The following is a 25,831-nucleotide window of genomic DNA, read 5'->3' as shown; positions in this document are numbered from 1 at the left end:
CAAGGTTGACACAGAAGCCACACTATTCACAATAACTCTCCCCTCTACCTCCACAAAAATTATTTAATTATTTATGTAGAAAAGAATCTAACCTTGCCCCAAAGAGGTATGGCCTTTGTTGTCAGCTCTGGAAGTTAATCTCTTGTGTCTTTTTCCCTGGGGAACTTGGGTCACACTAGATAGTCAATGCTATTTAGGGCAGGACCTGGCCATGCCAGAAATACCAACAACGTAACCTAGGCTTTGGGTAATGCAGTATCGGTCAACCTGGAGACTGGGATCAACCACATGGACCATCAATCATACATGCATAACAGAGCCCCAATAAATACTGAGCACTGAAGCTTTGGTGAGCTACCTCAGAGGGCAATCCTCAAGGCATAATGTCACACAATACTACCTGGATAGTAATGCATTCCGATTCCATGGGGAAAAACGGAAGCTCCATACTTGGTATTTCTCCTGGACTCTGCTCTATGTCCCTCTTACCATGGCTGATTTTAATCTATTTTGTTTCCCCATAATACAGTATAACCATGAGTATAACAGCTTTCATTGAGTTCTGTCGGTAATCTATCAGATTATTAAACATGAGGGTGGCTTTGGGAACCCTCTTGATCTTGCAGTTGGTGTTAGCAATGAAGACGGTCTCTTGTGGGGACTGTACCCTATAAACCAAATGTTGGCCTTAATTCTTACAGTATAAATTCACAAAAAAAAATGTAGTAGATCTGTATGCTACAAACTACATAATGCTGATGAAAGAAACCAAGAACTAATTAAATGGAGAGACATACCATGTTTATGGATTGGAAAGCTGAATACAGTAAAGATGTCAGATCTCCACAACCCGACGTTATAGATTTAATGCAATGTCAATCAAAATCCCAGATTTTGTAGAGTCAAATTTATTGTAAAAATTAATATGGAAAGGCAAAGGAACTATAATAACTCTAACAATTTTGAGAAATAAATAAAGTTGGAGGAATGATTACCCAATTCTAAGCCTTACTATATAGATACAATAATCAAAACATTGTAGTATTAGCAAAGTATTAGAAACATAAATTAATAGAAGAGAATCTAGAACTACACCTACACAAGCATGGGTAACTGATTTGTACCAAGGTGGAAAAGCAACTCAATGTTGGAACAACTGTACATTCATAGGCAAAGAAAATGAACCTTGACTTAACCTCAAAACACATAACAAATTAACTCAAAGATGGTATTGCATGTAAAAGGCAAAACTATAATATTTTTCTAAGAAAACCTGGAAGAACATTTCGTGCTCTAACGTAGGTGAAGAATTAAGACTCGACACCAAAATCACAATCTATAAAAAAAAAAAAGGGATAAATGTTACTTCATGAAGATTAAAACTTTTCTTCTGAGAAAGACTCTGCTAAGATAGTGAAAGACAAGCTATAGACCAAGAGAAAATATTTGCATATCACATATCCAGCAAGGATTTGCATCCAGAATATAAAAGGATTGCTATTAAACTACACAGCAAGAGAACAAACAACCCAACTAGAAAGTGGACAAGATTTTAACTGACAATAGAACAAAGAGGATATGTGTATTGTAAACAAGCAGAATATGGTGTCCATCATTAGCCATTAGAGAAATGCAAATTAAGGTCCTGATCATATAACACAACTCACATAATACAATGGCTTATATAAAATATGACGACAATACCAAATGCTGGTAAGGATGAAGCAACTGAGTCTCTCATATATATGCCTGACAGAATTGCTGAAAAAATATATACTGATAATACCAAGTGCTGGAGAGGATGTAAAACAACTGGATCTCTCATAAATTGTTGAAGGGAATGTAAAATAGTAGGGCCAGTCTGGGAAACAGTTAATTTCTTATAAAGTTAAACACAGACTTACCACATGGCCCAGCAATCATACACCTGAATATTTATCTCAAAGAAAAAAATTTATGTTCACACAGAACCCTGTCCACAAGTTTCATAGCATTTTTATTTATAACAGTGAAAACCTGGAAACAACCTAAATCTCCCTCACAGGTGAATAGATCAACTGGCATATATTACTAGTCAGTAATATAAAACAACTATTTAACTTAGAAGAATCTTTACAGCCATTTGTTGAGTGACAAAAATACCAACTCAAAGAGCTTCCATACCGCCTAATGCCATTTTTACAAAATTCTTGTAATGACCAAATTATACTGAAGGAGAAAAGGTAGATGATTGCCAGGGTTAGGTTTGGAGAGTCGGAGCATAAAAAAGGTAGCATGAGTAACTTCATGTTGATTAAATAGTTCTACATTCGGATTCTAGTGTAGGTTACATAAATTGATACATATAACTTGCAATTACACACTAAAAAAAAATCATGTAAAAACTAGTGAAATCCATATCAGGTTAGGAGTTAATAGTATTTTACCAGTTATTTTTCTGGTTTTGATAATGAAATGTAGTTATCTATGATGTTTTCACTGGGAGAATTTGGATAAGATACATTAGAAAAGTTTCTATTTTGAAATTTCTTGTGAGCTTAAAATTATTTCAAATTAATTGTTTTCATAAAAATAACTTTGAAACCTTTGTAAACTATTTGGTCATATTTTATGGATTTAGTTTAGCACTTTCAAATATGAATTTAAAATATTTAGTGTCCTTGTTAGGTACTTCAGTAGGCTAAATTTAATATTTTCAAAAGTCAGAGTCAAAGAAATGTAAGAGCTAATCATATAATATGGGACAGTCATAGAACACTCTGGCTTTATGCATAAATAAAAATCAGTGCTGAAGAGAGATTTTTTTTTTTTTTAATCATACAACCACTGACAAGGCAACTAGGAATAAAATTCAAAGTACCAAGTCCAAGCGTGAACATCAGGAGTATTTTCTGATGCATGATGAGGTTAGACTTGTAACAAAAAAACACAAACATTCATCATTTTCATAGGACTTAATTCCTTCATTAATTTTCTGATATTTTGCTAACAGTGTTCCATACTTAGGATGATCATGGTTTTATTTTCATATGATTTCCTGACAAATCATCAGGCAGAATTTATCACTGAAATTCTCCCATATTCATTGTTGTCTCAAAGTTTTTTCTCCAGCGTGAACTCTGACACTCACTGAAATCTTATTTCGAGGTAAAGCCTTTCCCACATACCTTCTATTTCTATCAACTATGAGCTCAGTACTGATCTGTGATGATCACTGATAATAAAGCCTATCTTCCCCTAGCAGGCTTTGCTAGTGTCTGCATTTACAGGATTTGTCTCCATATACACTTTTTAGACAAATAATGGACTTGGAATATTTGCTTAACAAATTCTTCACATTGAACATTATCAGAGCTTTTTCCTATATATTTTTGTTGATAGAAAATGTGAGGTAATGATCACTAAAGGCACTACCACATTCAACTGCATTCAAAAGGTCTTTCTCCTGGGCAAATTCTTTTATTTTTCTGAGGGTGTACATCTGACAACTGGCAGTCCTATAGTGAGTACATTCCAATCTGCTGGAAACCCATTTATGTTTAATGAAGTCTGAGTTGCTACAGAGACATTTCCACAGTCACCATATTCATGGGGTTTTTCTTCTGCATGGTATCAATTATACGTAATAGGCTGTGACTCTCTGTTAAAGGAACTTCCACCTTGGCTGAATCTATATGTTTCTCTTGTGTGCATTCTCTTATGTTTAACAAGGTTTGACAAGTGGGAGAAAGCTTTCTCACAATCACTGCATCCATATGGTCTCTCTCCTGTATGGGTTCTTTGATGTACATTAAGTACAGACTTTGTGGTGAAGGCCTTCCCACATTCACTGCACTTATAGGGTTTCTCTCCTGTGTGAATTCTCTGATGGGTAATGAGACCATATTTGTGCGAATAGGACTTTCCGCACTCAGTACACACAAAGGGAGTTTTTCCTGTATGACATCTCTCATGTTGTATGAGGCATATCTTCTGGCTGAAGGCTTTACCACAATCATTGCATTCATAGGGCTTCTCTCCAGTATGAGTTCGCTGATGTATAACGAGAGTACGCTTTGTGGTAAAGCCTTTTCCACATTCACTGCATATATAGGATTTCTCTCCTGTATGAGTTCGCTGATGTATAATAAGAGTCCGCTTCACAGTGAAGCCTTTTCCACATTCACTACATACATAAGATTTTTCACCCGTATGAGATCGCTGATGTACAATGAGATTGCTCTTCACAGTGAAGCCTTTTCCACATTCATTGCAGATATAGGGTTTCTCTCCAGTATGAGTTCGTTGATGTACAACAAGATAACGCTTCATGGTGAAGCCTTTCCCACATTCACTGCATATATAGGGTTTTTCTCCTGTATGAGTTCGCTGATGTACAATGAGATTGCTCTTCACAGTGAAGCCTTTTCCACATTCACTGCACACATAGGGTTTCTCTCCACGATGAGTTCGCTGATGTGCTATCAGATAGCGCTTCATTGTAAAGCCTTTTCCACATTCACCGCATATATAGGATTTCTCTTCCATGTGGGTTTGCTGCTGTACACTGAGACTGCTCTTCACACTGGAGACTTTTCCATATTCATTGGAAACATCGGGGTTCTCTCCCATATAAGATTTCTGTTGTTTAGCGAGTGTGAAATTCCTAGAGGATTTCCCACATTGACCACAACGATAGGGTTTCTCTCCTATATGAATACTCTGATGAGAAATGAGCAGAGAGTTCTTGATGAAGGCTCTTCCACATTCTACACATGTGTGAGGCCTCTCTATTTTGTATGTCGTCTGATGTTTAAAGACTTGGAACTTAGTGCTGATGTGTTTTGCACTCTCAGGGAATTTAATTTCAGTATGAAATTGTTCATGCTTACTGTGCCGAAAGGTTTTCCTATTTCCATTAACCTCAGCAGGGTTCTTTATTTCGTATCTTCTGTTCTGATTGACTAAACTTAAATTTTTTTTCAAAGTTTTTGTATGTAAGTCAAACATATAATTTTGCTTTAGGGGAAAATATGTTTTGCTCAGATGCACCATATTTCCAAATGAATTCCATTCACGGCATTGTTCCACTCTCTTCAGAAATCTTTGGCTTGGTGAATGCTCTTGTAGATGACCGTCAACTGTTCTGATTTCTAGAAAGAAGAGAACAATGAATTCTTCTGTGAAAATGGTATGATACAAAAGTGCCTAAAACATGACTTGGTGTGGGCTACTCTCTATTGCTGACTATATAATTCCAGTATAAAAGAAAATTAGGAAAGGAAATCAAGATCTAATATGAAATAAATAAGGATCAGAGCCAAGGAGACAGGGGGTATATTTTCCCCTAAACACCTACAAAGAATGAGTTCTCATATGGGGAGAGCTGTTTAGGTATCCTCACACATCTTTACAGCTGTGATGCAATCTCAAAAGGACTAGACTATGACTTACATGGCTGTTCCCATTGCCAGTTCTCACTCACTCACCTGGAAAGGTTCTACTGTGGATTTTATCTTTTATTATCCATGGTTCTCCTTGTTCCAACATGGAGAAAGCATTTGGTTTGCTAGCTTGATACCCTGTTCATGGGAAATGATAAAAGACTTAGACACACTGAATTGGTGTAGCATATGTCAAGATGAGAGAATGTTACATTTTAGGGACAAAACAATTTCTCATATGCAAAATATAAGCTTTTATTTCAGGAGAGGATAGATTATAATTCTTATTTGGGACCAGAGCAGGGACTTAAAATCTAACACTTCACAACACCACCGTGACTGCAAAGCTTTCAACAACTGCGAAAGGAAAGGCCAGTGACTAGGGACCCTGTGGGTGGTATAGGGGAACTCTCTTTACCCATTGATACCAAGTTGTTATAGTTCTCCAACATCACGTCCCGGTACAGGTCCTTCTGGGCAGGGACCAGAAGTTGCCACTCCTCCCATGTGAACTCCACAGCCACATCTTCCAAAGTCAGCAATTCCTGTAATGACATGGTCCTATTTAATAGTACGTAAATTCCTTTCACTGGCATGGAAGAAATGTGAAGGAAGTTGTTCTGCTATCTGATATTTTTAGCACATACCTTATATCTATATGCCTTTTAAAAATATACTTTGGTAGAAGCAACACTCTAGCCATATATATATATATAACCTATCTGCCAAATACTAAACATATGCTAATGACATCATTCCTACATTATGACCAGACTTTACAACAAATACCAAATCAACCATGAACAGACTCTATATCCTGAAATTATAAGATATTAAATGTTCTTAATAAATTTAAAGGAATACAAGAAACTATACAAGATATGACTAAAGCACCAAAGACCACTAAAATTGATAAGGTGGATTTGGGTTAAAAAAATTCCAGTAACTAAACATTTATTTCAACAAATATTAACAGAGCAACAACATATTAGATACATTGAACAGGTAATTAGTGAACTGGAATATATATCTAAGGAAATTGCTGGAAATGTGGCACAGAGACACAAAGAAGGAAAATGTAAAGAGGAGGTTAATAAAATGAAGGATAGTAAGTGGTGTAATGTATGCCAACTTGGTTTTTGGAAAAACAACAACAACAAAAAAAAAACAACAAAAACAGAGACACAATATCCAAAGACCTCAGATCTGAGAATTTTGGAGAAATAATTGAAGATCACAATCAGACTCAGATACCTAAGAAATCCCAAAGAGGGACACTTAAAGATACATGGAACTAAAGCCATAGAACACAAGATGAATGGGAAAATTATAAAAGCAACCACAGAGAAAATACAGATTACTAGCAAATGAGTGATGACAAAATTTGCTTAAGCTGACTTCTCTACAGGAACAATGGAAGTCAGAAAAAGATGGAACAATATCTTTAAAATCCTGTTTTTCCTTCCATAAAAGGCCAGACCCGAAGGCCATTTGAGATTGAAAGTCATGGATAGCAGATGCCTACTGCCCTAAATAGTGACATTCAGGAACTGCTTATGAACTGAACTGAACTGCCACTCTCCTGCTTTAGATAGCCTCTGAAGGGCTCCGCAGTGTGTGAAGCATAGGTAGCTAAAATTCAAGGAAATATTGATGGGATTATTCCTATTTTATTACAGAGGGTGCTGAATAGACAATAAAATAGACTTGGTAGAGGGTGAAAGTCATCATGCCTGGTGAGTTTATCCAGTACTCAATTATTTCATATGAGACGGCTATCCATGAGGAAAAATAGTAAAGTTAGATTCCTACCTTACTCCACCCTCAAAAATAATTTATTACTGGATATAAGTACTGTGGCAGGCAGTCTCTAAGATGGTCCCAAGATCCAGGCCTCCAGGTATTCCTGCCCCTGTAGAATCTTCTAGTCTTGAGCATGGGCTGGCCTAGTGGGTTGTCTCTCAACAAAAGAACATTAAGGTGATGGGATGTCACTTTTATGAGCAGGTGACATATAACATGACTTCTATCTTGCTGGCAGAATCTGACCTTTGCTGACTTTGGAGGGATAAATTGGCATGTTAGGGAGTACCATGTGACAAGGAACTGAGGGTAGCCTTCAATGAAGACACAGCTAGGAACTAAAGACCTCAGTCAAACAGCACTTCTGGGAATGAATACTGCCAACAACTATGTAACTGAGTTTGGAAATACATCCTTCCCCAGCTGAGCCTTGGGATCAGACCCCACTCTGGCTATTGTCTTAATTGCAATCTCATGACAGACTATGAAGCAAAGCAACCACCTAAGCCATACCTGTATTTCTGATGCAAAGAAACTATAAGAATTAAAGTGCATGTTATTTGAACACAAGTTTTGTAGTAACTTGCTAAGCACTAACAGATAGCTAATTCTGGGAGCCCAGGACCCAGGCCTTTCCCTAGAATTCTGTAAAACTCAACACACAGCAGCTTGAGTGACCTAAGGCAGTTAGTAAAAGCTTAACTGCCCTCCTTAAGAAAGAATGCACTGGGGGGAAATGTGGAAATGTTGGACTTCCTCACGGGGATTGCTGTTGTTCTCACAAACATTGAGGACTGGCAGTTTGGTATGACGAGCCCTCTATCTTGGGGCTTGCTCTTATGAAGCTCGTTACTGCAGAGGAGACTAAACCTGCTTATAATTGTGACTAAGAGTCTCCATGAGTACCTCTTTGTTGTTCAGATGTGGCCCTCTCTCTCTAGCTAAGCCAACTCGGCAGGTGAACTCACTGCCCTCCCCACTACATGGGACCTGATCCTCAGGGGTGGAAATCTCCCTGGAAACACAGGATATGACTCCCAGTGATGAATCTGGACTCAGCATCATGGGACTGAGAACATCTTCTTAACCAAAAGAGGGATGCAAAATGAAACGATATAAAGTTTCACTGGCTGGGAGATTTCAAATGGAGTCAAGAGGTCACTCTGGTGGACATTCACTATATAGAAAACTCTTTTTAGATTTTAATGTATTGGAATAGCTAGAAGTAAATATCTGAAACTATCAAACTGCAACCCAGTAGTCTGGACTCCTGAAGACGATTGTATAACAATGTAGTTTAAAATGGGTGACAGTGTGATTATGAAAACCTTGTGGATCGCATTCCCTTTATCCTGTGTATGGATGGATGGGTACAAAAACCAAATGAAAAATAGGGTAGGATGGGGGGGATGATTTGGGTGTTCTTTTTTACTTTTATTTTTTATTCTTATTCTTTCTGGTGTAAGGAAAATGTTCAAAAATAGATTGGGGTGATAAATGCATAACCATATGATGGTACTATGAACGGCTGATTGTACACCATGGATGATTGTATGGTAAGTGACTATATCTCAATAAAACTGAATTTAATTGAAAAAAATGTACAGTTGGTTAATGTAAGCAGAAAAACAGACCCGTCATAAAGAATGTCAACCTATACCCTGCTTGTTCCTTGTACTGTGATCTACAAAGTAACCTATAATTCTCTCCCTTGCTCACACCGATGTTTATCAGTCCTCTTCCCCACCATGAGACCCCTTGCTATACCCATGTTCTCATACTCAGTGGAATATCTTTGTCTCAGGACCCTATAAGTGGCCCTGTTGACTCCCACTTAATCGCAGGGCGCTTCTTCTTCTCTCGAAACTGCTGCATTCAGAGCTGCTTCATTTCTCCTGTACGTTAAGTTCCCGCAAATAAAATTCATGTCTCAGTCTATGCCTGTTGCTTTCTTTGGTCTTTCAGCTGGACACACTCCTGTGGGCCAGGACACTAATACAGGATATAAAGTTTTAAAAAAGAACTTGTGAAAGTAAAAGAAGACGATATAGAATGTGTTTATGATACAAGTAAAAAGCCATAAAGGAAAAGATTGACAAATTTTAATCAAAGATAAAAGTTCTACATGGCAAAAGATATTATGAACAAATGTAAAAGACAAATAAGAGTCTGAAGAAATATCCTCAACATACAAAAGAAAAAACAATATAGAATTAAGGTAAACAACTATAAAACAGCAAGATAAAACAATTATTTTAATGAGCAAAGAATAAAGGCAGAAATTTCACAGAAAAAAATAATAAATTGAGCAATAAGGAGGTAAGAAGGATGTGAACCTCACCAGTGACTAAGAAAATGTAAAATACAAGAAGGGAAAATAATATTAGAATATTCAGATGGCAGACAGAATTTAACTCGATAACATGATAATAACAAGTGCTGGCAAGATTTAGAGGGCAGAGAACAGAAAAAATTCACAAATATATGGAGGTTAAACAACACACTCTTAAACACCCAATGGGTCAAAGAAGATATTGCAAGAGAAATTAGTAAATATTTCAAGACAAAAGTAAATGAGAACACAACATATCAAAACTTATGGGATGCAGCAAAGGCCATGCTAAAAGGGAATTTATACCCAAAATGCCAACATCAAAAAGAAAGAAAGAGCTAAAACTAACAACCTAACTGTACACCTGGAGGAACTAGAAAAAGAACAGCAAATAAATCTCAAAGAAAGCAGAGGGAAAGAAATAAGATTAGAGCCGAAATAAATGAAACCAGGAACAAAAAACAATAGAATTAATAAACTCAAAGTTGGTTCTTCAAAAAGAACAATAAAATTGACAAATCATTAGCTAGACTGACAAAGAAAAAAAGAAGATGCAAATAAATAAAAGCAGAAATGAAAGGGGGGACATTACTACTGACCCTACAGAAATATAAAACATAAGATGATACTATAAACATCTGTATGCAAACAATTTGACAACTTAGATGAAGTGGACAACTTCCTAGAAACATATGAACAGCCAACAATGTCTATAGAAGAAATAGAAGTCCTCAACAAGCCAATCACAAGTAAAGAGATTGAATCAGTCATCAAAATCTCCCAAGAAAGAAAAGCCCAGGACCAGACAGCTTCACAGGTGAATTCTGATCATTCCAAGAAGAAATAATACCAATCCTACTTAAACTCTTCAAAAAAAATTGAAGAGGAAGTAACACTACTAAACTCATTCTATTTTGCTAACATCACCTTAATACCAAAGCCAGAGAAAGATACTACAAGAAAAGAAAATTAGAGACTGATCTCTCTGATAAATAGAGATCCAAAAATCCTCAACAAAATACTTACAAATCAAATCCACAGCACATGAATCACAGACCATGATCAACTGGGTTTTATTCCCGGTATGCAAGGGTGGTTCAACAAAAGAAAACCAATCAATGTAATACACCACATTAACAAACCAAAGGGAAAAATCCACATGATCATATTGATTGATGCAGAAAAAGCATTTGACAAAATCCAGCATCCTTTCTTAATAAAAACACTCTGAAAGATAAAAATAGGAGACTTTCCCAACATGACCAAAGTTATATATGAAAAACCCACAGCTAATATTGTACTCAATGGTGAAAGACTGAAAGCTTTCCCTTAAAGATCTGGAACAAGACAAGGATGCCCACTGTCACCACTCTTATTCAACATCGTGCTATATGTCCTAGTTAGAGCAATTAGGCTAAAGAAATAAAAGGCATCCAAATCAGAAAGGAAGAAGTAAGACTTCCACTATTTGCAGATGACATGATCCTGTATTTAGAAAGTTTCAAAAAATCTACGACAAAGCTACCAGAGCTAATAAATGAGTTCAGCAACGTGATGGGATACAAGATCAACAAGGAAAAATCAGTAGTGTTTCTACACACAAGTTTCTAAACACTACTGATTTTCTCAGGGGAAATCGAGAAAACAACTCCATTTACATTCTGTGTTCACAGATTGCAAGATAAAATATAGTTATCAATTCTACCTAAATTAATTTACAGATTCAACACAATCCCAATCAAAATTCCAACAGCATACTTTGAAGAAATGGGAAAGCCAATCATCACATTTATTTGGAGTCCCAGGGGCCCTGAATAGCCAAAAACATTTTGAAAAAGAAGAATGAAGTTGGAGTACTCACACTGCCTGACTTTAAAGCATATTACAAAGCACAATATTGGCATAAAGATAGACATGTCGATGCACAGACTCAAATTGAGGGTTCAGAAACAGACCCGCACATTTATGGTCAATTGATTTACAACAAGACAGCCAAGTCTACTCAACTGGGACAGAATAGTCTCTTCAACAAATGGTGCTGGGAGTACTGATATCCATATCCAAAAGAATGAAAGAAGACCCCTATCTCATACCTTACATGAAAATTAACTCAAAATGGATCAAACACCTATCTATAAGGGACAGGACCATAAAACTCCTAGAAGAAAATGTAGGGAAGCACTTTCAAGATCTTGTGGTGGGCAGAGGTTTCTTACACTGGGCACCCAAAGCACAAGCAATGAAAGAAAAAATAGATGAATGGAACCTCCTCAAAATTAAAAACTTTTCCACTTCAAACAACTTTTCAAGAAAGTGGGAGAGCAACCTACTCAATGGGAGAAAATATTTGGAAAACACATATCTGATAAGGGTTTAACATCCAGAATATATAAAGAAATCCTACAACTCATGAATAAAAAGACAAACAACCCATTTAAAAAATGGGCAAAAGACTTGAATAGACACTTTTCCAAAGAGGAAACACAAATAGCTGAAAAGCACATGAAAGATGCTCAACATCACTAGCTATCAGGGAAATGCAAATCAAATATGAGATATCATTTCACACTTATAGAATAGACATCAAAAAACAGAAAACTACAAGTGTTGGAGAGGATGTGCAAAAATAGGAACACTTATTCACTGCTGGTGGGAATGTAGAATGGTGCAGCCACTTTGGAAGACAGTCTGAGTATAGGAAGCTGAGTATAGAACTGCCATATGATCCAGCAATTCCGTTACTACGCATATACTCAGAAGAACTGAAAGCAGGGATGTGGACATTTTGCACACTGGTGGTTCAAAGCGGCATTATTCACAATTGTAGAAAGACGGAAACAGCCCAACTGTTCATCACCTGAAGAAAGAATAAACATAATGTGGTAGATCCATATGATGGAATATTACTCAGCAGTATGAAGGAATAAAGTCCTGAAGCATGCAACAACAACATGGATGAACCTTGAGGACATTATGTTAGGAAAATGTTAGATGCAAAAGGACAAATATTGTTAGCATTTTACTAATATAAGTTAATTATGATAAGTAAGTTCATGGAGTTAAAATCTAGTATATAGGTTACCAGGAGATACAACGAGGGTAAAGAATGTGGAGCAGACACTTAATGTGTACAGAATTTTTAACTAGGTTGAATTTAAAGGTCTGGAAACAAAGGTGATGGGAGCACAATATGGTGAGTGTAATTAACAGCACTGAATTATGTGTGTGACTGTGGTTGAAAGGGGAGGTTTAGAGTCAAGTATGTCATTAGAAGGAAAGCTAAAGGATAAAACAAGGGAGTGTATAACATAGTGAACCCTGTGGTGGATGATGATGGTGATTAATAGTACAAATATAAAAATGATCTGTCATGAACTAGAACAAATGTATGTCACTACTACAAGGAGTTTGTAATAGAGTGGTAAATGGGAAAAAATCCACCTATTGCAAACTACAGACTATAGTAATATTTTAATATTCTTTCATTAACAGTAACATATGTACATAACAATCCTAAGAATTAATAACTGGGGGATAAGCAGTATGGGGTGTGTTTTTTTGAGTAATGGAAACATTCTAAAATTGATTGTGGTGATGAATGCACAACAATGTGGTGATACTGTGAACCACTGATTGTACACTTTGGATGGATTATATGATATGCAAATATATCTCAGTAAAGCTGCTCAAAAAAGATTTAGGGAACTGGATGTTCTTACTATCACTTTCAAACATACCGCTTGTTTAAATGCTTTGAATAGATTAACTCATTTTATACTCATAATTATCTTATAAGGTAGGTGCCATAGCATCATAGCTATTTTACACTCAGAGATGACATCTAACGGTAAGAAAACTCAGGAGATGACAGCTAAATGAAGTGTGCAAGATGACACAGCCAGCAAGAGGCTCCAGTCAATGCTTTCAATTATTATGCTACATTGACAATAGATTGGAAGAGCCACTGGGACAGCAACTGGAAGTATCAATTAAAATGTTAAATGAGCACATCCAGCAATTGATATTTCTGAAGCCAACCTCAAGAAAAATACAAGTTCACAAAAAGGCATTTTAAATTGATCATGGAGAGGAATGCACAACTATGTGATCATGCTGTGAACCACTGACTGTATACTTCAGATGAATTGTATGGTGTGTCAGTATATCTAAAAAAAATTGCATTAAAAAAGACATTTGAAAGGATATTCATTGACACATAGTTTATAACAAAAATACTTAAATGTTTACCAGGTGAGTAAACTATCACACACATCCTTTGGAGTTAAAATCATCAGGTGAAAAAGAAGAAAGTTGATCTGCATGAATTAACACAACATGTAAAGAATGCCAAAATACTGAAAACAGTCTGGAAGATGTACATTAAAATAACCTTGATTATGTCTGGAAAGGGGATTCATCTATGAGTGTCAAGGGACCTTGAGTTTTATCAATGATGTTTGTGTTTTTACATTAAATATATTTTTAGAAACCAGAGTAAACTCCCTCCCTGCCACCCCATGGTGGTCTGAAACTGGATATGCCCCAGAGAAACATGTTCTTAAATTTAATCCATTCCTGTGGATGTGAACCTCTTGTAAGTAAGACCTTCTGATGAGGTTACTTCAGATAAGGTGTGTCCCACCTCAATCAGGAAGAGTCTTAATCCTATTACTTCAATCCTTTACAAGAGAATGAAAATCAGAGAGAGAAAGCCAAGGGAAGCAAGAAGCTGGACATCAACCAAACCCAGAAGAGAAGGAAGAGACCAGGAGATTTCATCACGTGCCTAGCCATGTGACCCAGGAGCCAAGGATTAGCAACAGTCACTCCTAGAACATCGGTCTTCAGGGAGGAAGCATCGCCTTGATGATGCCTTGATTTGGACATTTTTCCAGCTTCAAACTGTGAGCAAATAAATTCCCATTGTTTAAACTGATACATTTCATGGTATTTGAGCAGCCTAGAAAATTGAAACACCCTCCAAATGAACATAACATTTGATGCTAGTTTATCATGTTTCAGATCAAATACATAGTCTCTAGCAAACTTTTATTTTTTTATGAATTCAAGTATGAACTCAAGAAATTTTATAAAGTTATAAGGTAATGCTCTTCAGTCAATTGCAGTCATTTGTCTTTTAGATGCTCAAATGGTATCATCTTGGGCCAATGAGGAGCCCCTTGCAGTAGTCTGGTATGTTGTCTGAATAGCGATCCATTCATATAAAATGTCATAAAGGTGTACACATTTACATACTTAGACATCTATACATATATATCTATATATCTATACACACACACACATATATATGCATTTGTAAAGACATGTATACACATATATGTACACAAATATATAACGACAGGAAGCATACACTACAACCATTTGTCAATGCTACACTAAAAGTTTAGGAAAATATCTTTTACCATGAGTCACCTGTGTACTTACATTAAAAAAGGGTTAAACAAAAAAGAAGAGACAGATAAGAACTGGATCTGGACACAACACAAGGAAGAACACAATTTCCAAGATAAAGTGAAAGTTATAAAGCAAACTACTATGAAATCTGTACTCAAACTTCATTTTAACTGTCTATTTATGGAGCAACATTTGAAAGCCATGCAATCCTTTCTTTATCCTAGGTCACTGAGGTTTTATTCCCGGATAAACCCAGACTGCTACAAAGCTGTGTCTGTGGGTCACCTAGCTGAGTTTCCCTGAATAACTGAATCCACTGGGTTCTGTTTGATATATTCCTACAGATAATTGAGACCCCCTGTGGGAAACAGTCACAGGAAAAGCCATGGTCTTGCAACTGCATTTATCAACAAGACTGCTGTCCACACATCACTGCAAGGAAATCACATCAAAGAAATTTCCTGAGACTTAGGTGACCTGAAATATTTACATTCCCTAAGGAACTGGTCTGCTTTCTCCTCAGAAGCAAGACATCATGTAGTTTTTCGCATTTCTTTGGTTGTGATGGCTGTCAGAAACATTGGACACAAGCTGACAGCTAAGGTAACTGATGGGACCCACCCCAGTCACACAGTATGTTTCAGTGTCAGTCATATAGTATGACCTCTATACACAGTAGTTCCTGATCCCACATTGCTCTAATTGTGAAGTTAGAATCTAAGTTTATTTCCCCTCAGAGTCCAATTATCCCAATTTATAACTTTCTTTTAATTGAACTGATTTTTTTTCAGGTCACCACATATTCTTCAGAAAACAAAGGAACAACATTACAAACCCAAATCACCTGGGCTTTGATCATTTTCTCCTGTGGTCAGGAACTAGCAAGAAACATGGATTTTGTCTCTTCTGCATCTGTCATGAATTCTTATGGTTGGAAATCTTGGTGTTCACTTAAAGTTGTCTCCAAAATGATGGTATCCAAGTGATGGACTCTCCGGCTACTTACCTGATTGGATCACGGGAGCCAGGACCTGTAGGCTGAAGAGCAAATTGACTTTGAATGTACATTCCCTCTGGGCCCAGATGTCACAACTGCTTTGCACTTACCTTAAATAAAGGATCCCCAAATTTCTAATTGCCCCTTAATTTGGTGGTCCAGAGGCTTTCATACCTCGGGCAATAAAATAAGATTTTGAATGTGTGAAAGGTCTGCCTTTCTTTTCGGAAGTATAAGAACCATGACTATGAAAGGTAAGGTGGAGAAGCAGAGCCAGGTTAGCACAAGGCAGGGGAAATCTCAGACAAATTCATTTGAAGAAAGAGTACATATAGAAGGTTTCAGGATCTGGACAGTCTGTTTTTCTTTTTTTTTTTTTTAAATTTAATTTTATTGAGATTCTTCACATACCATACATTTATTCAAAGATCCAAAGTGCACAATCAATTGCCCACAGTACCATCATACAGCTGTTCAACCATCACCACAATTAATTTTTTTTTCAATTTTTAGGACATTTTCATTACTCCAGAAAAGAAATAAAGACAAAAAAAGAAGACTCAAATCCTCCCATACATGTAACCACCCCCCCCTCCATTACTGACTCATAGTATTGGTATAGTACATTTGTTACTGTTGATGAAAGAACGTTAAAATACTAACTGTGGTACATAGTTTGAAGTAGGTATATTTTTCCCTATATACTCCTCTACTATTAACTTCTAGTTATAGTGTCATACATATGTTCTAGTTCATGAAAGAGATTTCTAATATTTGCACAGTTAATCACAGGCGTTGTCCACCACAAGATTCACTGTTTTATACATTCCCATATTTTAACCTCCAACTTTCCTTCTACTGTCATATGTGACTCCAAGCTTCCCCTTTCCACTACATTCACACAACATACAATGTTCCTGTTAACTATAGTCTCTAGTTTGCATTGATTGTATTTTTTCCCCAATACCACCCAATTTTTAATACCTTTCAAGGTTGACATTCATTTGTTCTCCCTCATGTAAAAACATATTCGTACATTTTATCACAATTGTTGAGCACTCTAGGTTTCACTGAGTTATACAGTCCCAGTCTTTATCTTTCCTCTTTCCTTCTGGTGTCCCACATGCTCCTAACCTTCCTCTTTCAACCATACTCACAGTCATCTTTGTTCAGTGTACTTATTTTGCTGTGCTACCATCACCCAAAACTGTGTGCCAAACCTCTCCCTCCTGTCTTTTCCTATCTGTCTGTAGTGCTCCCTTTAGTATTCCTGTAGAGCAAGTATCTTGTTCACAAACTCTCTCATTGTTTGTCAGAGAATATTTTAAACTCTCCCTCATATTTGAAGGACAGTTCTGCTTGGTTGGCAGTTTATCTTTTCCAATACCTTAAATATATCACACCACTTCATTCTTGCCTCCATGGTTTTAACCGAGAAATCTGCACATAGTCTTATCAAGCTTCCTTTGTATGTGATGGATTGCTTTTCTCTCTGTCTTTGACATTTGATAATCTGATTATTAACTGTCTGTGCGTAGGTCTATTCAAATCTGTTGTTTGGGGTACACTGTGCTTCTTGGATCTGTAATTTAATGTCTTTCGTAAGAAATGGGAAATTTTTGTTGATTATTTCCTCTGTTATTGCTTCTGCCCCTTTTCCCTTCTCCTTCTGGGACACCCATGAAACGTACATTCATGAGCTTCATGTTGTCACTCAATCTCCTGAGATGTTCATATTTTTCCATTCTTTTCCCTATCTGTTTTTTTTTTTTTTTTTTTTTTTTTTTGCGTGTAGGATTTCAGGTGTCTTGTTCTCCAGTTCCTGAGCATTTTCTTCTGCCTCTTAAGATCTGCTGTTGTATGTCTCCATTGTGTTTTTCATCTCTTGTGTTGTGCCTTTCATTTCCATAGATTCTGCCAGTTGTTTTTACAAACTTTTGATTTCTATCTGATGTTCATCCAGTATTTTCATTCTATCCTTCATCTCTTTTGCCATATCTTCCCTGAACGCCTTGATTTAGTTTTTGATTTGATTTAGCATATTTCTTTGAAAATCTTTAATTGATTGTTTCATTAAAGTGAAACAATATCTCAACTGTATCTTGACTGAAGTATAAGTTTGTTCCTTTGCCTGGGCCATATCTCCGGCATTCGCAGTGTAGTTTGTAGTCCTCTGTTGTTGGGGGTAACTGGGGAAGCCAGATGTCTAATCAGATTTTCCCGGACCAGAATGGGTTCAGATCTCAGAATGGGGTTATATTCAGTTTCAAGTCCCCCCTGACTGACAGACTTTCCTGTGAGGTCTCTAGCCACTGTGCTTTTCCTAACTTGGCCAGCAGGTGGTGCCTGTCAGCCTGTTGCTCCCAACTGATGTAAGGAGGTGTGGCCCCTTTAGTTTCTGTTTTGGCTGTTTTCCCCCAGGCTCTGGGGTCTGAGTTCCGAAGGGCAGGGGGCAGTAGAGCTATGCCCCACCTCCTTCCTCTTAGGGAAAATACACCCCCTAGGGAGTCAGCTTCTGCATTTGGATTGTTCTTTGTCTCTCGGACTCTGTTACCTCCACCCCTATCTGGGTCAGAGCGCTGCAAAATGAAAACGGCTGAGGCTCTCTCTCCACTGAGCCACTCAGGTTGAGAGAGAGAAAAAGGGAAAGCCCGCCTCCTTTTAGAGCCAGTCCATGGCCCCCTAGTTTCACCCATCAGCCAGACATAGTACTTGGTCTTCTGGGCTCCATTTTCTGGGACACAGGAGTTTTCTGGCTCTTAAGTTCAGTTGTCACTAAAAGCCTCTGTTTTTTTATTTTTGTAGCTTGCATTCAGCAGCCCACATTTGTTATTTAATAAAACCCTAGTTGGAGCTGTGCTGAGCTATATTTGCTTGCTCCTGGACTGCTGTCTCTTCCACAGTCAGGTTTTGTAGCTCAGCCTGCCATGGGGGAGGAGGCTCCTGGCACAGATCTGCAGTTTCTACTTAAAGATTTTATGCTGCAATCTCAGCCACTCCACCCAATCCAGGCTTGCACACGAACTGTGGACAGTCATGGTTGTCCCCCAGCAGTTATTTCAGATCATTTACTAGTTTTTCCTGGTTGTTTATTAGTTGCTCCAGGGGACTAACTAAACTCCACTCCTCTCTATGCCTCCATCTTGCCCCTCCTCCACTCTGTCTTTTAAAAGCATGTGTGCATGCACTACTTCGAAAGCCTTAGTATTCCTAAAATAAGGTTTCAGTGGCTAAGAGATTTCAAATAGAGTAGGGAGTTCATTCTGGAGGTTACTCTTATGTAAGCTTAAGCCAGATATTGCAAATTGCCATGGAATGCCAAGCCCCAACAGTATTCCTGAAAAATCTAAAGAAAACCCAGGGCTCTATCTAAGACTATAAAAGTTTTACTTACTAAGTTTATTTTTCAGAAACTTAAAACCTCCAGATTGTTCCTATGTCAGGTAAAACCTGAAGCTTAAAGGCACCAGTCTCTTCAAGAACATCAACCAGTTGCATTCCCTTACCCCATAATGTCAACACCCCTTTTCAGTATGTAGTTAGAATGGTTGTGCTGGTTTGGGTATGCTATGTCCCCCCCAAAAGCCATGCTTTAATCCAATCTTGTGGAATATTTGAATTAGGATATTTTCATGGAGATATGACTCATCCAACTGTAGGCGATTCTTTGGATTAGATTAATTCCTTGGAGGTATGGCCCCACTCACTCAGGGTGGGTCTGGATTAGTTTACTGGAGTCCTTTTAAAAAGAGCCAACAGAGACCCAGATGCTTGCTGATGCTTTGAGATGCTAGCCAGCCAAAGATGCTAAGAGAGGACAAAACATCCCAAGAGGAGCTGAGAGGGACATTTTGGAGAAAGCCATTTTGAAACACAACCTGGGAGCAAAGGGCCAGCAGATGCCAACCTCATGCCTTCCCAGCTGATAGAGGTGTTCAGGACTCCATCATGTTCTTCAGTGACGGTATCCCCTTGTAGATGCCTGTTCTAGTTTGCTAATACTGCCTTTTTGCAAAACACCAGAAATGGACTGGCTTTTCTAAAAGGGGGTGTATTTGGTTACACAGATACAGTCTGAAGGCCATAAAGTGTCCAAGATAACACATCAACAATCGGGTACCTTCACTGCAGGATGGCCAATGGCATCCGGAAAACCTCTGTTAGCTGGAAGGCATGTGGCTGATGTCTCCTCCAGAGTTCTGGTTTCAAAATGGCTTTCTCCCAAGACTTTCCTCTCTAGGCTTCAGCTTCTCTCCAAAATGTCACTCTCAGTTGCTCTTGGGGCATTTGCCCTCTCTTAGCTTCTCTGGAGCAAAAGTCTGCTTTCAACAGTCAACTTCAAACTGTCTCTCCTCTGCAGCTCCTCTCTCTGCTCCTGTGCGTTCTTCAATGTGTCCCTCTTGACTGTGGCAAGCTTGCTCCTTCTGTCTGAGCTCTTATAGGGCTCCAGTGAACTTATCAATGCCCATGCTGAATGGGCGGGGCCACGCCTCCATGGAAATTATCCAATCAGAGTTATCACCTACAGTTGGGTGGGTCACATCTCCATGGAAACACTCAATCAAGGAATTACAATCTAATCAACACAAGACTGCATCAAAGATAATGACGTTTTGGGGGACATAATACATTCAAACTGGCACAATGCCTTAGTTGGACATTTTCATGGCCTTCGGACTGTAAATTTTTAACTTAAAAAATCCCTTTTATAAAAGCCAATCCATTTCTGGTATTTTGAATAACAGCAGCTCTAGCAAACCAGAACAATGGTTATTGATCAAATATTCCTGAAGATTGAGAATGATCAAATGAGAGGGAGGAGTTGTAACAGAGAAGTTAGGATTCAACAAATGACTATGACTACTGAATCACTATATAGATATTTCTTTTTGGTTTCTAGTGTATTAAAGAGGCAGGAGGAAATACCTGAAACTGAGGAACTGTAGCCCATGCTATACTTTGAAATTTGCTCTATAACTGTTGTCAAACTATACTTTGAAATTTATCACTTCCTGCATATATTTTACAACAAAAAAAAGTTAAGAAAAAAAAAGTGAAAAGCATAAAAAACCTGACCATTCTCAAATCTCCTGGAAGTTCTGATCGTATTTTCTTAAATTCTCAATTACAAGTTTGAATAAAAGTGCTTATACAAAGAAAAAAGAGTCTTTATTCCTAAGAGGAACATGTCTCAGTTTGAAGGACTGCCTTATTTATTTCGTATTACCAACCACTTCATTATGCCTTGAAAAGTATAAATCATTACTTTCAATACTTTTACTACTAGGAAGCCAAGGCTTCTGGATTAAGTATATTGCCCAGGAATGCACTTATATGGGAAAGCTACAATTTGAATACAATTCTGCCTAACTCTAAGCATATGACTTTAACCATGGTTGTATTCCCTTTTGCAGGCAGCCAATTCAGCACCCGGCAGTCGGCCTAGTGGCACGGCCCTTGGGCCTTCAGTACATGTCGTGGTAACTGTTCCGCAAGGCAGAGCACCGAGTGGCACCTATGACTCCTGCCTAAAAGGAATTTGTTTCTTGCTGCTGTTTCTTATATTCATACTGCCTTTTTTTCTCATTTGGCCTCTTTTGGGCTCTGTGGTGGTGGAATGCTCCCACACCTAGCTACATTAATAAGCCAGCGGCTTACCCTGCATTAGCTTCAGTGTAAGTGACAATGCCTGCTCCTTTCTTAGAAGACAATAGGTCACCCTTTCTGCTTACTCCCACTGGCCACCTGTCAACTAGGCGGTAATCCCCCTTCCCAAGCTTTGAAAGAGTTAGCTAGAAGAAACAAAAAGGTAATGATTAACAGATTCAAAAACATGAACTCAAAAAATAGTTATAGATTGCGTGGTACTAAATAACAGGAACCGCTATGCCTGTGCCGAAACACTGTGTCTTGCTGCGCTCCAGGGAGTCTGTCCCTGCTAGCCCATTGATCATTGTGTAAGAATAAATAATGTCTGAGATTTAGCCAAAATATTCTAGTATTGTATGCCTGAATGCTAGTGCGTATGTTACAGAGAATTATAAAAATAAAGCTCTGATGCTCTGCTTGGTCGAAGATTCCATCTTCGTACCCGGACACAACAAGGTGTCTGTCTCCTTCTTTTGCCGACTCCAGCCCCCCATCAGGACCCTGACCGTTGCTGAGGCCGGCCTCGGCACCCTTTACCAGGTAGCCTCATAAGAAAACTTAGCTCTCTTTTTTACCACACTGAAGGAGTTTTCTACCCAGAGAATCCCATGGAGATTAGCCATACAGCTACGTATGCATAATCTAAAGTTCTGGAATCAGCTCTTTGAATACAAAGTCCCTAAAACGCTTTCATCCACAAAGACAGAACTGAATAAAGTGTATGCCCCACCTGGGACCCAGAAGCAGCAGATTAGAGGCCAGCTTCAAGGGGCAATCTTGTAATAATGAATTAACCTTCCCCAAAGTGGTCTGGTCTTTGCACTCTGCTCTTGCAAGGTAATCTCTAAACCTTTGGAATGTCTTGCCTGGTAGACTTTCTTTGTTTACCTGCGATCCTTAGGCCATATCAGTTATGCTAACAATGTAATTTACAGCAGAGGACCTCCAGTAGTACCAGTCTGAGCTCTAGAGGGCTGGAGACTAAGCTTAGCTATGCTAGTGGTCAACCTTGTCTATATTACATAACCAGGCCTCAATAAAACCTCTGGATACCGAGGCTCAGGTAAGCTTGCCTGGTTGGCAATACTCCATTGAATTGTCACACACAGTTTATTGGAAAAATAAGGGCTGTCTACATAACTACACTGGAAAAGGAAAGCTGGAAGCTTCACAGTTGGAGGTCTCCTGAATTCTGCCCCAAGGGCTTCTTCCCTTGGTTAGTTTTAATCTGTTTCCATTTGCTGTAATAAACTGTAACAATGAAAATAAGCTTTCCATGAGTTCTAGGAGTTCTCCTAGTGAACTACTAACACATAATCTAAAGATCTTGAGGATGGTTTTGGGAACCCTGAATTTGCAATTGGTATCACAATGAGTGTGGACTTGAGGATCCCTGACTTGCAGTTGTCAGAAGTGATGGTGTTCTTGGGACCCGCAAATTTGTAGCTGGTGTCAGAAGTGAGGGTAGTCTTGCGGACTCCTCCAAACTTTGCAGCTATCTAGAGGCCAAACTCTGGTGCTCAGATGAAAGACTCAGAAGGTGAATCCCCCCCAACTTGGCTGAGTTGTCTTGAGGTACCTTCTACCATTCTATGATAAGCTCTCCTGCATCCTCCCAACTCATAGGACCCCTCACCTAATAATTCTCTGACCTAATAATACATACACAACCCCTCCCTCTCCAATCTTATGACTGCTTCAGTCATTGGCCTCCCTGAAATCCACCAAAGGGAAAGTGAATTCAACATCTCATAGGCATCCCGGGTGAATTCCTTCAAATGTCAACACTCCTTTTCCCACAAGCTTCCTCAGCCTTCCATTCAGCAATAGCTGAAGGGATTTCACCTCATTTTTCAGCCATAAGCACTTTCAACACAATGGACTCTATCCTCTTGCCTCCAGCAGCTAGGCCCTATCTTTGTCCCCAGGTGGTACATCTGCCTTTCCAGAATATACATGTATGCAAACATATTTATGAGACAGTATAAGAAATCACAAAGGAAGTTTCCACAGTTTCCAAAAAAATCATTATCACTATACTCATATTTTATCCATTGTGTTTCTGGAAAACCTACTCAATGCAGGTTGATAAAAGAATCAAATAAGAATTATAAATATTAGGAAAGAGGTGAATTATCAGTATTTATCTGATATGATTAACTTTTAATTAGTTGGCTAGTTACAAAATTTATATATGAAAATTGTTAGGATTCTAAAATACATTCTTCTGATTTCAGTGTTAAATGGAAGAGCAATTCTAGGGGATAACACTATGTATTGAAAACCTTCAAAACAGATATCACTGGTAAACCAAAATTCCACATCTAGGAATTTCTTTGCACAACTGTTCAAAGATTTATGTAAAATTATCTAATCTATTAGTAGAAGACTGACAATGAATAATAGTACGGAGTTATAAAAATGATATATATAGTTAATGGAAAAACAGATTGGTCAAAGTTATGTATAATATACTTGTGTTTTGATGCCAGAAAACAAAAACATGTGTTTAAATATTTACTCAGATATCTATCTTAGAAAAAGGGGTTATGTTTACATTCTCTTTCTTTTTAATAGGCACAAAAAATATTTTTAAATCCAGAAAAACATTGGAGATTTCCACTTAAAAAAAAATTGTTCTCATGGCCTTATTAGTTTTCATTTAAGAAAAAATATCAGAGAAGGGAAAATGACATAAAACATTATCAGATACCAAAATATGTCTGAAGTAAATGGGAGCCACTGTATCATCTGATATACTACATGTCTTCTATTATAGTTTACAATTAAAGTTATATTTTTCAGGTAATATTTACATGGGAGCCCACTATATCGTTAGATATACTACATGTCTTCTATTACAGTTCATAATTCAAGTTATATTTTTCATGTATTTACAACAACCCAGAGGTAGGAATTTTAACTTCTCTTTTCACTATTGAGGAAACACAAGCAGGCTTGCATAGTCACTAAAGTAAGTAACTAAGAGACAGAATCAGGACTAAAAAGTCAGATTCATTTCATTCCAATATCCATGCCCTTGCCTCTGGACCAAAATTATCTGCAGTTGATGTTCTTTTTATGAAGTAAACATAAAGGAATCAATTAAAAAGCTATTAGTATAACCTTAATTAATGGCATGAATGCTAAAGTATTTAACAGGGAAGTACACTGATGTCTGCAACTTACTTTAAAACACACACACACAAAGATGGAATAATGAATTGACAGAGGAATGAATATATTATAACTGAGAGAACAAGTATAGTAACATCTTAATGGTAAAATCCAGGTGGAGGGTATATAGCTGTTTGCTGCAGAATTCATTCAACTTTGCTGTATTTAGAACTTCTCACAATAAAATATTGGGTATTATTAGTAATAAAAAAGAGTTCAGTGAGGTGACTTAAACCCAAAATATATATTTAAAGACTAATTGTTTTTCTATATTAAAAAATTAGAAAAAACATGAGTTCAAATTAGAATTAACTCCAAAGGATTCAAATTAGAAGAAATGAGTTCAAAATCAGTAAGACCTCTTGTAAATTGCAAAAAAAGACAAAACAAAAAACAAAAACAGTGGAGATAAGCAGCAGGGAACCACACCCTTGGCTTTATGTAGAGTTCTGGGAATATAGTCCTACAAGTTATGAATGATAATCTCATTATTTAAAATCTATCAAAATATATGGATATATTTAATTAGATTCCAGTCACACCATTATTGGTTCAACTTCTCACTGATAACACTACTGCAGCAACTAAAAACACTTTTAATAGAAAATTTGTAATATGGAAATGTTTAAAATAGGAACTGAAAAAGCAAATTATATCAACGTTTCTCGAGTTTATCTGAATTATGTAAACGCACAAAAAAAGACTAAAATCTCAATACAGTAAAATTTTGGCAAGGGTTATCTTTTGGGGACAAAATTTGGGATGACACATGTTATTTCACTTGTGACAGAATGAACCTAAAAAGAACTGTCCAAGAGATATATGCAGTAAACTTGCAGAAGAAAGGACAAAAAACCTACGTTTAATAGAAACAGATTTCTTTAGCTCTTGATCCCAGCCCTCCCAAATTTTTAATTCTGCCGCACCAAAAGCGGAGTATCACGTTGGTCCTAAAGCAGATTTGAAATAAGTGCTAGAGAAGAGAATTAATTGGTTTTGCAGGACTGAGGGGAAAACAACCTCATCAGATCTCAC

The 25,831-nt window shown here is 37.5% G+C and overlaps 1 protein-coding gene across 1 annotated transcript in view; it reads right to left on the bottom strand.

Annotated features, from left to right (window-relative positions):
• Positions 1 to 2,764: 2,764 nt before the first annotated feature.
• The window catches only part of LOC119521315 (zinc finger protein 432-like), a 74,719-nt gene continuing 51,652 nt past the window's right edge, over positions 2,765 to 25,831 (bottom strand). Inside the window, 3 exon segments of the mRNA XM_037819436.1 lie at positions 2,765 to 3,566; positions 3,569 to 3,671; positions 3,673 to 4,522. Coding sequence (XP_037675364.1) covers positions 3,460 to 3,566; positions 3,569 to 3,671; positions 3,673 to 4,522 — 1,060 coding nt within the window. The 3' untranslated portion in view covers positions 2,765 to 3,459.

This window comes from Choloepus didactylus, chromosome 27, assembly GCF_015220235.1.
Source record: "Choloepus didactylus isolate mChoDid1 chromosome 27, mChoDid1.pri, whole genome shotgun sequence".
Lineage (NCBI taxonomy): Eukaryota > Metazoa > Chordata > Mammalia > Pilosa > Megalonychidae > Choloepus > Choloepus didactylus.
The sequence above is the reverse complement of the archived record's forward strand: the minus strand, read 5'-3'. Positions and strand labels throughout refer to the sequence as shown.